Genomic DNA, 12,505 nt, shown 5'->3' on the forward strand with positions numbered 1-12,505 from the left:
TGGCTGTGAAGAACTTGTTGTGGTTTTTAGTACATTTTTAATACCTAAAACCATATAGCTTATTACACCAGAATATGTATACTTATTTTTAGAAAAGTGCCACTTATTTTTTTGCCATGTCCAGTCAAATGTAAAAATATTAGTCACATGACTAAATTAAAGAACCTGTTTTGTGTTAAAGCTATGTAGATTATGCCTAATATATGTAAAAATGTCCATTTGTATTTGACTAAGTGCACCTGAATAGATTATTAAACATGTATTTCATTTAAAGTGTGAACCAGCCTTGCAGGACTTCCACATCTTGAGTAGTGAAACAACTTTAACAATATAACAGCACTGGCATCTATATAGACAGCATAATTGTAGGTCTGTAAGCGTGAGATTTATTCAGTGAACCCAACCATATCCTGGGCTAGAACCTGGAACTTAAGGGGTTATTATGCCATAAACATTCCACCCAGACTATTCAATAGGCTTTGAAGACCACAAATTGTAGTTCAAATGTGTCTTCACTTTAAGTGCACTGGATCATTTACTTTAACAATGTGAGCATGTTCTCATTATCACGTTCAACTTGATTACAGCAGGGCCTAATACTTAAAAGCACTCTCGAAATGGAAAAAGGCATGAACGCATGATCAATTCCTAATAAACTGAGCGACGCACTAATGTGTGTTGAGTGATTTAGACAAGGTATATCAGATAAAAGATGTACAGTAGATAGACAAAATGTGGCTGGTAAAAATAGGAAAGGACAGAAGGGCGTGCTCGTTCAAACACTTAATTGCACGTGCCACAAGAGTGACTTCATGACTTCTGCAAAAGAAAGAAATTCAGGACTGTAAAACAATAGGAATGGAATACTGTGAACTTCTAAGATCTACAACCTATGGCATAACTCCCACGAAAAAGCAAAAAACAGTTAAAAGACACATATGTGCATGTGTCTTTCGTGCAAAACTACTAACATACTAATTCTCAGCCAGTCTTGTAAATTCACAATTCATTTATTTCTTGTTTAAGCTTTGAAACCTGTTATGTTAACTCTCTACTACTTTTATTCAAGCAACTTTATTGTTTTATTGAATCAACTTTCTGGGTTGATTAAAAAAAAGCAATAGAGCCATTTATTTACTTGTTGCAAACTGAATTTTAACTCAATCTTCACACTTCAATAAACAATTTGTGTTCCTGTCAATCATCAAAGTGTATGCCAACCAAAAGCCTATTTTTTTTATTCCCCTTGCGTGTCATTGGGCATTACAGTTAAGCACAGCTTCACCGTAGTTACTAAACTAAGTAGAAATCTAGCACAATATTTAAACAGGGAGGTGACCCAGGGCACAGAAAGCAGAACCAGGTAGTAGTAGAATGCTTTTCCTGGCTGAACAGTTGGTTAGAAGCATGTAAATTACAAGACTGGTTGAATGGAAACACACATACTTGGTCAGGTAAAAATATATAAGTTGTCCTCTAGCCTATGCTTCTTGGGTTGGCAAGCTACTGTCCCCCCAGTACTCATAAGAGCCATCTTTGTTCCATATAGATTACCAATAATAGTGTTTATGTGGGTGATTCCCATTGGTACCCATATGGGTGATCATTGTCCCCTGGGTGCCCATTTGGATATACATGTTTCTGACCACCCCTCCATTTCCATGTAGGCAGTCTTTGGTCATTGCTGGGTGTCCTTGTGGATGCCTGTGTAGTTGACCTTTGGTGCCCTATTGGTAATAGCAATATGAAACACTGAATATGGATCATGGAGAAATAAATATGGAACTCAGAATATAGAACCCAGACAATGGAACTCAAATTTTAGAATATAGAAATTTGAAAAAGGACACATAAAATTTGAAACTTCAAATAGGGAACTCAAAAAATGTTACATCACCCATAAAACATGAAACAGAAATCAGAATACAACAAAGTATTGAACATTCAAACTAGAAACCAGAATTTACAATATAAAAATAAGTTTAAAAAATATGGAAAATGGAAAATATAACTCATAATAGGGAACATGGAATTTAATTCTGGAAAACAAAACATGGAACTCAGAATATGAAACATAGAACTAGAAATATGAAACTGGGAATATATATTTTGGAATATGGAGCCAAACAAGGAACACCAACTATGACACTTAAAACCCTAAATATAGAACTTGGATTATGGCAAACAGAACTTAGAAAATGGAATTTAGAATATGTATGTTGATCTTTGAACATGGAACAAGAAACAAAGAGCTTGACGTATGGAAAACTATTCCATGTTCAGAGTTTTATATTTCTGGTTTAATATTCCATTTTTTGTCCCATATTCCATGTTCTGTGTTTCATATGTCAATTTAATTGTAACATATTTCATATTCTATGAACATTCACCAAGGAAATTGAGCAGGGGGGGAGAGAAGGATCTCCGCATGGACAAAAAGGGGAGCAAAGGTTATCCGATGGGCTCCCAGGTGGTACAAAAGATCATCCACATGGATACCTAGGGGAGGGGGAAATAAAGATCACATGATCACTCAGGCAGGTACAAAGATCACCTACATGGGCACTCAGGGAGCAAGAGAACATTAATAGGGGCACCCAGGGGGGACAGAGGATCACCAACATGGGCTCTTGGGGGAACAAAAGTCACCAACATGGGCCCACCAGAAGATGACAAAATATCACAATGACACCTGCATTGGGACCCAGGCAGGTAAAAAGATCACTAACACTTGGAGGAGGGGATCACCCACATCATCATTACAGGCAAGTACAAAGATTATGCAAACTGCCAACTCTGGGCTAGAGAATTTTAAAAAATCTCCCATGTGGGCATTCAATCACATACACCACAATCACATACAATGATCTTCAGGAAACAGGGGAAAAATATCACAAATATCCTGGGTACTAATTTCAGGGAGCACAAAGATTACCTACCTAAAACACATATCGCTTTTTTGGGCACACAGGTGGCTACAAATATCACCAACATGGATGCAACATGGGAGCACAAAGATAACCTATATGGATACCTGCTTTCATGGGCATCCAGTGAAAGATAATATAAATAACCCCTATGGACATTGAAGTGGGTACAAAGATTACCCACATAGACCCCTAGGGGGGGCAAAGAAAACCCCCATAGTCTACAGGTGGGCGAAATCAAAATCTCCCCAAAGGGACCCCTAGAGGTAATAAAAGTTATCTATATTGCACCTACATAGGCAAGCAGTGAGAAAAAGTCCCCCCATTGGCAACCAGGACAGTACAAAGTTATCCCACATGGGCATCCCAGGAGGATAAACTTTCACATAGGCACCTGGGGGTAGGTAACAAACATTACAAATTATATTTCTTTCCTTACATCTTTTAGAATTTTAGCAATAAAAGATGTTTAACAATGGTCTAGTGTACACACAGGCCATTGACAAACTGAAAAAAAACAAATACATTGTCCTAAGCACCGTTTGGTTTACTTTTATGGTACAAAAGCAGTGGTAGATCTTATGAAGATTTGGGCTGGAAAGGTGGCGCAAGTTCTTGAAGTTAAGGCAACTGTAGCCAGCTGCCATGTTAGCATCACATTTAAACCAGACAGATTGGTAATTTAATAGTAAAATCTGTTTCTACTTTCCCAGAAATAGCCACTAGCTATACAGAAGGTTATCATTAATGAGTGCCCAGAGCAACATTAAGTCTAAACACAGCCCCACTGATAAGCAATGTATAGTTAAAGCAAAGGGTTAATAGGCAGATGAAATATCTTTCTGTCACTCGTCATATTAGTCTGATTCCAGCCAGGCATCCATTTAACTCTACATTTCCTCTTCAGTAAGCTTTGCATAAAACTAACCCCATCCCACATGGGCCTCTATAATACCCTCCCAGAATGACAATGAATGATAGCTCGTAGGTGGAAACTGCCTGAAGAAAGCTAAATTGTAACCAGGAAAAAAATTGACATTTCAGATTTTAAATGTTACACAGTTTTTATAAAGCTTCAGTCAATTTATTTTATTTATTCTAATGAAGAGCATTACAACGGCTTTACTGCACTGAAGCAAGAATCGATCACATCATTAATCACACCTCGTGAATAGTCACAAATCAGATTCTAACAGCAAGCACTGAATCAGAAGCAACGAAGCATAAACTCCTTCACAATTTATGATCTCTTCAATTGCATCTTTTCAACCATTAAATTGCAAGATACCATAAATTTTTATCTTCTTCACTTCAGTCACATTATTGATTCTGCCTGGTGAAATATAGAATCGCTGTAAATCTGCCCTATTGAATTAATTTTAAGTCCTGACTTCAAATCGGGAAGCCAACATCGTAGTGAGGCTGTTAATTCACACTGAGGAGCAAATGATAGAAACATTAAAATTTAAATGGACAACAGGGACCTAAAAGAGCCATAGCTCTGTCAGTTGCAGTCCTCGTCAACCTTGAAGGTATTTTTCCCAATCTTCTATGGAATGATAAAGAAACAAGCCCATAAACACAAATCATATGTAAACTACCTAAGAACATCCTCCTCCGTCTTTTAAATATATCCAAAAAGCAAACTAAAAATAAAAAAGCAGCAACGAAACTGTAAGTCAATTTATTTTAAAATACATTTTACATTTACAATGCAAAGAAAAAAAAATATTGAGTGCAATAACTTATACAAAACAGTTAGCATTCTTGATTAAATATTGCTCTAAGTTAAAAAAGAACTAAACCCCCAAATCTATTTGTTCAGTGTGTATGGCATCATGTCTCACTGTATACAACTTGCTTTTTCAAATTTTTTTTGTGGATCTGTTGCAAATTTTCTCACCTGGAGATCCTGACTGTACTTGCAGGTTGGCAACACTAAACCACTGCTCAGCAATCTGCAGCAGTGTTGTCAGGCTGCCTTGTACAGTTTTTAACTTATATGCTGGGCTACTGAATAGGTTTAAAGTTCCATTGATTTGGCATCAGGCAGGTCCTTATTGCACAAAGGAACAAGTGTTGTACCAGCTGCAATAATTTTTTATAACTGCCTGATGACTGTCCATCTGAAGGGAGAAGATGGTGGTGCCCATGACGGAACGGACCCAAGTAAGTACCCTTAGGGTTTAGTTAGGCAGCTCAATGGTAAAAATAAATTTGCACATTAGACTGGCAATGCTGCAGCGGCTTAGTGCTGTTACTGCCAGGGTCCCCAGAAAAAGTGGAAATTTACATATTTGTAGCATTTTGTCAATTGCAGTAAAAAAAGTTTTTGTTTATCCAAGTTCCTTCTGTAAAAAAGCTTTATTAGCTGTTGATCCTGTCAGTAGATTTTTTTGTTTTTTTTTTCTTAACAGGCAAAGTGGTCTAACAAAAGTGTCTGTTACAGTTGGAATAAACATTGGTAGGAGGGAACCTTTTTTCCAAACAAAAAAAATATTGCTGTAAGTGCTTCAAAAGCATTAGCTGATGCTGGTTTAGCTTGTTTGTCTTGTACTTAAAATAAATCAAAGACTATCCTGTCTACATGGTGACAACTCCGCTCCATAATTTACCACCAAAATAAAACGGCGTTGTTGCTTATTACATAAATAGAAAAGTAAAGGCTCTACTGACAGAATCAATACCTAATAAATGTATGTTACATAGGAACTCAAAATAACAAAAACTCAGGTGGTAATGCCAGTAATGGAATGTGACATAAATTTTATATTATAGCTTTAAATGGTATTTATTGTAGTGGAATGCAATAAATTAAAAAGCAAGCGTAAAGTGGGTCTAACTGGCTGCTCCATCGTTAATTCCATAATTGTTAAATCATTGGTGATTCTAGGTGGACCAAGAATGCTAAACTAGTAGGAATTTAGATTTTGGAACGATACAATCATATTCCAAAATCCAGGCCAAATGATGGTAATGAGATATATGTCAAGTTTCTATAAGAATACCTCCATTTGAAGAAGTTCCTCAGAGTGATATTCTGCACATTAGGGGTTGATTATTACTTTCACCAACAGGTCATAGCCATACCAATGGCACAGCCTCCCTATTACATTGGTCTTGAAGTAAATTATGAGAGAAATTCAGTCTTCTGCAGTAGGAACCATGAAACTCTATGGTGGGAATAAGGCTGGACTAGAAACAAAAAAGTAAATGTCCAAGACATCATAAAAAAAATGTCTGTTCTGGAGACACACTGCTTTTCCTGTTTTTTATGATGGAAATACAAACAGTACATACCTGTAAAGGAATATCAGGAGTCATTTCAAATTCTGGAATCCTATCTGTCCAAGGAGTGAATTTTTTGGTTTCTGGGTCAATAAAGTAGTCAAAAACAGTCCCAGAAGAAGGGAACTTAATAGTTCTCATTTCTTTGTTCCACCATCGGCTAAATTCCAAGCGGTAATCCAGCAGCTGAAAACAAAAAAAAAAGAAGAATTAAATATAAAATCTCACCTTTTAATTACCCATCCTGTACACTGTTCTATATATTACCTGATCCTGAAAAAGAGCTCCACCAAAAGACCATACACAGGCAAAAACAAAATAAGTCTCATAAAGTTCTCGTGGTGAATCTGGAGGAGTGTTCTCAGCAGTCAGAAGACAGTCCAGTAAAGAACACAAGGTCTGCAAAAAAAAAGTACAAATCTATGAAAACATTTCAGTGGTGAAACAATATCAGTAGGGGTAGTAGTAGTAGTAGAGTAGGGGGAACCCACCAAAAACCTTACTTAAATTTGTTTTGGGGCTACCAGTTGCACCTCACCAAGTCAATGCAACCTAAAACAATGGCTGCAAGACTGGGACAAACTATCATTCTGTTAACAGTTTGGTTCTAGGTGTTGAAAGCTAAGATAGGTGGAATTTACCTAATTTCACCAGGAAAATGGACATATAACAATAAGGACTCCAAAGAGACTAAACTTATAAGAAAGCAGGTAGTATGAGACCTGTAATGTTTTAAGTGTTTTTGAGTGGGTAGCTGTTTTCCATCCCGGGCACTTCTGCCACCCAAAGCCACTGCCTAGGTGGTCTATGCACAACTCCTGTTTCTCCTTAAATCCATAAAAAAGTTACTGGCACCAAACATAAAAAAAATACAATAAAACAGTAAAAATGATTAACAAGTTGTGGACATTGGGCATGTTACTGACACCCCAAAGAACATAATTGTTTTTGGGGTGTCTTACGCTCTGAAATGACAGCCAGGAGTCTCAGTAAACTAAGAAACTGTAGAAATTGCTGCTATAATAATAAATAATAGAACATCTGATGTTGAAATCTACTTCTGAAGCAGTGAATCTGACATTCAATGAAACATTCCTTAGTGAATATTCTCATGGGGCAGCATGGTGGTTCAGAGGTTAGTACTCTGGCCTTTGCAGTGTTAGGTCATAGGTTTGAATCTAGGCCAGGACACTATCTGCATGAAGATTGCATAAGTTTCCTCCGGGTACTCCGGTTTTCTTCCACATTCCAAAAACAAGCAGTGAGGTTAATTGGGTTCCTCCAAAATTGACCTTAAATTGTATTAAATGACATATGACTATGCTAGGGACATTAGATTGTGAGACCCTTTGAGGGACAGCTAGTGACATGACTATGGACTATGTAAAGTGCTGCAGAAAATGTTGGCGCTAATTAAATACTGTGTAACTATAATGATAATATTAATCTTCTAGGTGCATGTGTTTAAATGGCAGTAATTAATTCTCCAACAGGGAATGTTTCAGTAAATTTCAGATTCACTGCATTAAAAATAGACACCATAATGCTTTTAAGAGTGTTCAGATGAGAGTTCAAACTAGCAGTTTTTGCAATAATCTTTGAGAGGTTTTACCACCTCTTGCAAAAACTGGATAACAATAGTTATAAAAAAGCCTTTTCTTCATTAGTAAATATTGTCATCTGATTTCCATGTATATATACATATAGATCATTTGATATATATTGATTTAAGGCAGTTTTTAGTTTTTTCATTTTGTCTATGCATAAAAAATGTGCAAAATAATAATACCAGCAGAAAGCCTTGTCTGTGCGAAAAAATGCATGCAATACTTTTTATCCCTAATTCCTTCTCTGAGCAATTTTGAAATGTGTTCATCCCTCCTTACTAACCCGCTCCTATCCATCCTACAGGATCAAATCAGTTCTTGTTTTATGAAGGAAGATATACCTACCCAAGTTCGACATCCAAAGAATGCTGTTGATTTGACTGCTGATCAATTGCTGCAATGGCGTCTACGTTTGCTGGTTCCTGCCTGTCCCCTCCTAATAGCACCATCTTGCGACCCAAATGGTTTAAGTTTGTTAAGAGGTTTGTTTTTCTTACTAGGGACTATTTAGGAGGTGAAAGGGAGGAGATGTGAAAGGGGGGATGTCTTATGCCCAAAGATAAGCTTTAAATAGTGGCAAAATTATATACTATAGCAGAAATAATAAATTGTTCTGGTGCAAAATGGGTGTACATGTGTGCTGGAAATGGTTAGAAGCTGAGTCAAAGTGGTGGTGCATAAGATGACCAGTCAGTAGGTATTCTTTGCTGTGTAAAACCTCAATGCAATGGAGAAACAAGAGTAGCCCCCACAACACACTAATGTACAAGGAAGAACTATAAATGTAAAAAGTAAAATACCAGTAAATGGACTTTTGCCCCAAAAACAGACATCTGGGGTTTGTGGTGGTACGTACAGATGAAAAGATTTTTAAGGGATCCAACTTCAATTTGGTGGGTTGGCAATAATCCTATTATGTCTGTACATGATATTTTGCATGTCACTGCAGAAAATTTATGTAGAATTGCCAGTTTGCGGTGTGTTATTAAATCTCACGGTATGTTAATTCTCCAAGTAACAATCTGTCCAAACTTTGCATTTTTCTGACATTCTAAACACGGAGTGCCAGGATCACATTTTTAAAAAAAGGAGAGAAAAATCCACAAAACAAAATAAAATGCATTGCCTTTACCTGTACCATGCTGTTTTCTGGGATTGGAGTTATAGTTTTTAAATTACATCGCACTTGCTCCAAGCAGTAAGGAACATACTTATCAAACAATATGGTCAGATTTGCCTTTTCTGACTGAGCCTGACGAGTCTCAATCCAGCTGGTAACGTGGCTAATGAAAAAAGGAATGAAATCAGACACAGAGCACAGCTATAATGTGTGGTGGGATTTGCATTTAATTTAGATGTCCTCAATGTTCTCAAGTAAATAACAAACAAAATTGCAAGTCCAAAAGTAAAAAGAGCAGTAAAGCCTTTGTAATGCTGGTGCTCCCATGCTGGTAATACTGCAAAAGCTTCTATTAGTATTACAAGATACAGATTTAAATGTTTGTGAATTTATAGCCAGTTGTTTTATTTAACAAAAGAAGACCAAAATTTGTTAGGGGATTAATAATAATTAGAAAAGGAATAATTATAAATTAATAGAAATTGTGTTAGTGTGTTTCATTCTACAGATAATAATTTCAAAAGTTTTATATATATATATATATATATATATATATATATATATATATATATATTCAAAAGTTTTATATATATATATATATATATATATATATATATATATATATATATACACACACACGTACTCTTCATTATTTACACCTTGCTCTTACTGAGCTTGGCACTCTTTTGCTTAGATACATAAATTCAACAAGGTGCTGGAAACATTCCTTAGAGAATTTGCTCCATGTTGATGTGATAGAATCATACATGGTTAAACATCGGTAAAGCAAATTTCCCATGTTCTATTGGAATGGATTGAGATCTGGTGACTGTGGAAGCCATCAAAAGATGTGGTTATAAAGTGATGGACATGGTCAGCAACAAAAGTAATGTAGGCTGTGGCATTTACATAATGCTGAATTGAAATTTGGAAGCCCAATGTGTGCCATGGAAAAATCCCTCACACCATTACATCACCACCACCTGTTTGTGACTGACATGAATGGCACCTGGGGTGGGTTTCTGCTGCTAAATCTAGGTTTTAGTCTGCTTATACCTCGGTTGTAATTAGTAGTTATTTAAATTACTCTTGGCTTTCCATCAACTCCAACTGGTCTGGCCATCAACCAAGCATTTTTGGCCAGAGAACTTATACTCATGGAATATTTTCCCTTGTCTAGATAATTTTCTCTAAATTCCAGCAGATCCTCAGTTGTAAATGCTCAAACCAGCCCATCTGACACCAACAACCATGTCACATTTAAAGTATTTTAATCACCTTTCTTTATCATTCTGATTCTCGGTTTGAATTTCAGCAGGCTCTCTTGACAATTTCTATATGTTTAAATGCATTGAGTTGGTGCCATGTTGCTGTCAGCCTCCCGTATACCAGAGCTCAGACTGGCCGAGATAGGAGGAACAGCACTAAGAACCAATCAGTATCTGTTGCATGTGCAGGCTGAGAGATAAAGTTAAAGTATATCTACATCCCAATTTTTTTGGATACTCTATCACTCCTTGGCTTGTAAAAAGATTGTTACACCAGGACAGGAAGTAATGGAAACATTCTAATAGAAATATAGCCAAAAGTAGTAATGAAATGCAATAAAATGTTTTTTGTTGCTTGTTTCCCTGTTGCAGATTTTAGGATTTGTAAAAGTTTGTCTCAAGCACATAAGGTGAGGGGAAATCTTTCTCATGGAGCTTAAAAGGTATTCTAACCTTTCCCTATTCCATCTAAAAAATTAGGGTGTAGATACATACTTTATATATATTCTTTATATTCTCATGGATTCAGTACTTACGGACTCCAGCCCAGGTCCTGGGTGTTCACATAAAGGATCCCAGCTCTAGAAACAGTGGCAGGCGTAGCTGCTCGCAGGTGACTGATTTCAAACAACAGCCTCATAGAAGGTGTTAATGAGATGCGTTCATTGCTAGCTAATGTTAAAACCTATAGACAAAAGGTAAAAACACATTAACCAGTTGTCTAAACATGTTATATTATTAAGAAAGTGACAGCCATTTAAGTCCATCAAGCATAGTTGAGAAAAGTTTATATTTTTATACGTTTATATTTTTACAGGCACAATGCAGTTAAAATACTACAAATGAGGACTGTACAGTATTTACCAGTCATGGATTAACCTGTTTCTGCATCATTTGGCCTACACAGCTCAGTAATTTGTTCTGATATTTGGGTTAGGCTATTAGAAAATACAAATTTCAATATTTTTTTTGTATAAAAGCTGCTATAGAAGATGACATGCCAAAGGGGAGCTCATTCTTAGTAAACAAAAATGATTGGCAAAAGAGAAAAATGAAAAATAATCATTTAAAGATGTAGAAAAAAATCCTAAACAAAAAGTATATAGCCTACAGCTGGTCACATCACTTTAGATTAGCACTAACTGCACCTTAGGACATAAGCTTCAGTGCAGTTATTAATCTAAAAAAATAAATCCAGATAGTAAGTTTAGCTTACCATTCAACAGCAGCCACTTGGTGACACTTTGCTGACCCTACTATCTGGATTTATTTATTCAGGTAATTTACGTCATTAAAGCTTGCTATAATGAACTACTTATCACATACTTGTCATTAACATCTTTTTGGTACTTTCTTCCCTCTCCATATCAACTCACTGTACATACCAACTTCTTACCACACTGTCTGCATCCATTTGAGCTGTCGAACAAATCTTTATCCCAGAAACTATCAATACGGTCTTTAATCTACCCTGAGGAAGCCATACGGCGAAATGTGTCAGGAACACAGACAATTTTTTTTTTTTTTCGTTACTCTGAAATTTGTTTGCAAGCTTTCGACAACATGAGATAATTATGTACTGATCCATAACTTAGCTGAGCTCTGTATAGCTTAGAATGTTAAAATATTATAATTTTTTAAACCACTGAAGTTGCCACGAAGAGTTGTTCTCTCTTCTTCTTTTTACATGTTATCTTCTGTAGTAAGGCTTAACATGTGTTTTGCAATAACATTTCAAAAGACCTACCATTTATTTGATAGGATGGAAGGCTAGAATATTCCATCATATTTTATTTCTGTCTGTGTCCCTGTTACATTTCCTGCCTAGTGAAAATGTTTTTACCAAGCCCATTCAAGAGGCATATGTAGACCTGATTGGTAGCCCAAGTGGTCAACTGAAGGAGCCAGGATAATACACAGCTGGTAAATGCAAGGCAGTGAATTAGCACTGTTAGCCTGAAATGGTGAGTTCTGTATCTGCCATGATCTCCAGATAAAAGAAAAATTGGCAAAAAATTATTCAGTTTTTTCACTTTTGAAAACTGTGTAGAACAACAAAATAAAATTAAAATAGATTTTGAATTTACACTTCAATGTAAATGCACAAACATCTTTTTGCTTACTAGCTAATTTTATTATTCAGCAAAAGACACAAACCTTGTTATCATCCATAACAGTATTCAATGATTCAATCCACATAGGATCAATATCTCCATCAAGGACAATCCACTTTGGACCATCATGAGGACTGATGAACAGTTCTCTCATTGTAAATGAAAACAGACCTAAAAAATA

General features: G+C 36.1%; 1 protein-coding gene across 1 annotated transcript in view; it reads right to left on the minus strand.

Moving 5' to 3' along the window:
* Positions 1-12,505, minus strand: part of LOC140336042 (dynein axonemal heavy chain 11-like) — a 182,173-nt gene that overhangs the window by 108,020 nt on the left and 61,648 nt on the right. Inside the window, exons 28-32 of the mRNA XM_072419096.1 lie at positions 12,368-12,495; positions 10,747-10,895; positions 8,955-9,105; positions 6,483-6,614; positions 6,228-6,401 (exon numbers count right to left, since the gene is read on the minus strand). Coding sequence (XP_072275197.1) covers positions 6,228-6,401; positions 6,483-6,614; positions 8,955-9,105; positions 10,747-10,895; positions 12,368-12,495 — 734 coding nt within the window. The remainder of the gene's footprint in view (positions 1-6,227; positions 6,402-6,482; positions 6,615-8,954; positions 9,106-10,746; positions 10,896-12,367; positions 12,496-12,505) is intronic.

This window comes from Pyxicephalus adspersus, chromosome 7 (genome assembly GCF_032062135.1).
Source record: "Pyxicephalus adspersus chromosome 7, UCB_Pads_2.0, whole genome shotgun sequence".
Classification (NCBI taxonomy): domain Eukaryota; kingdom Metazoa; phylum Chordata; class Amphibia; order Anura; family Pyxicephalidae; genus Pyxicephalus; species Pyxicephalus adspersus.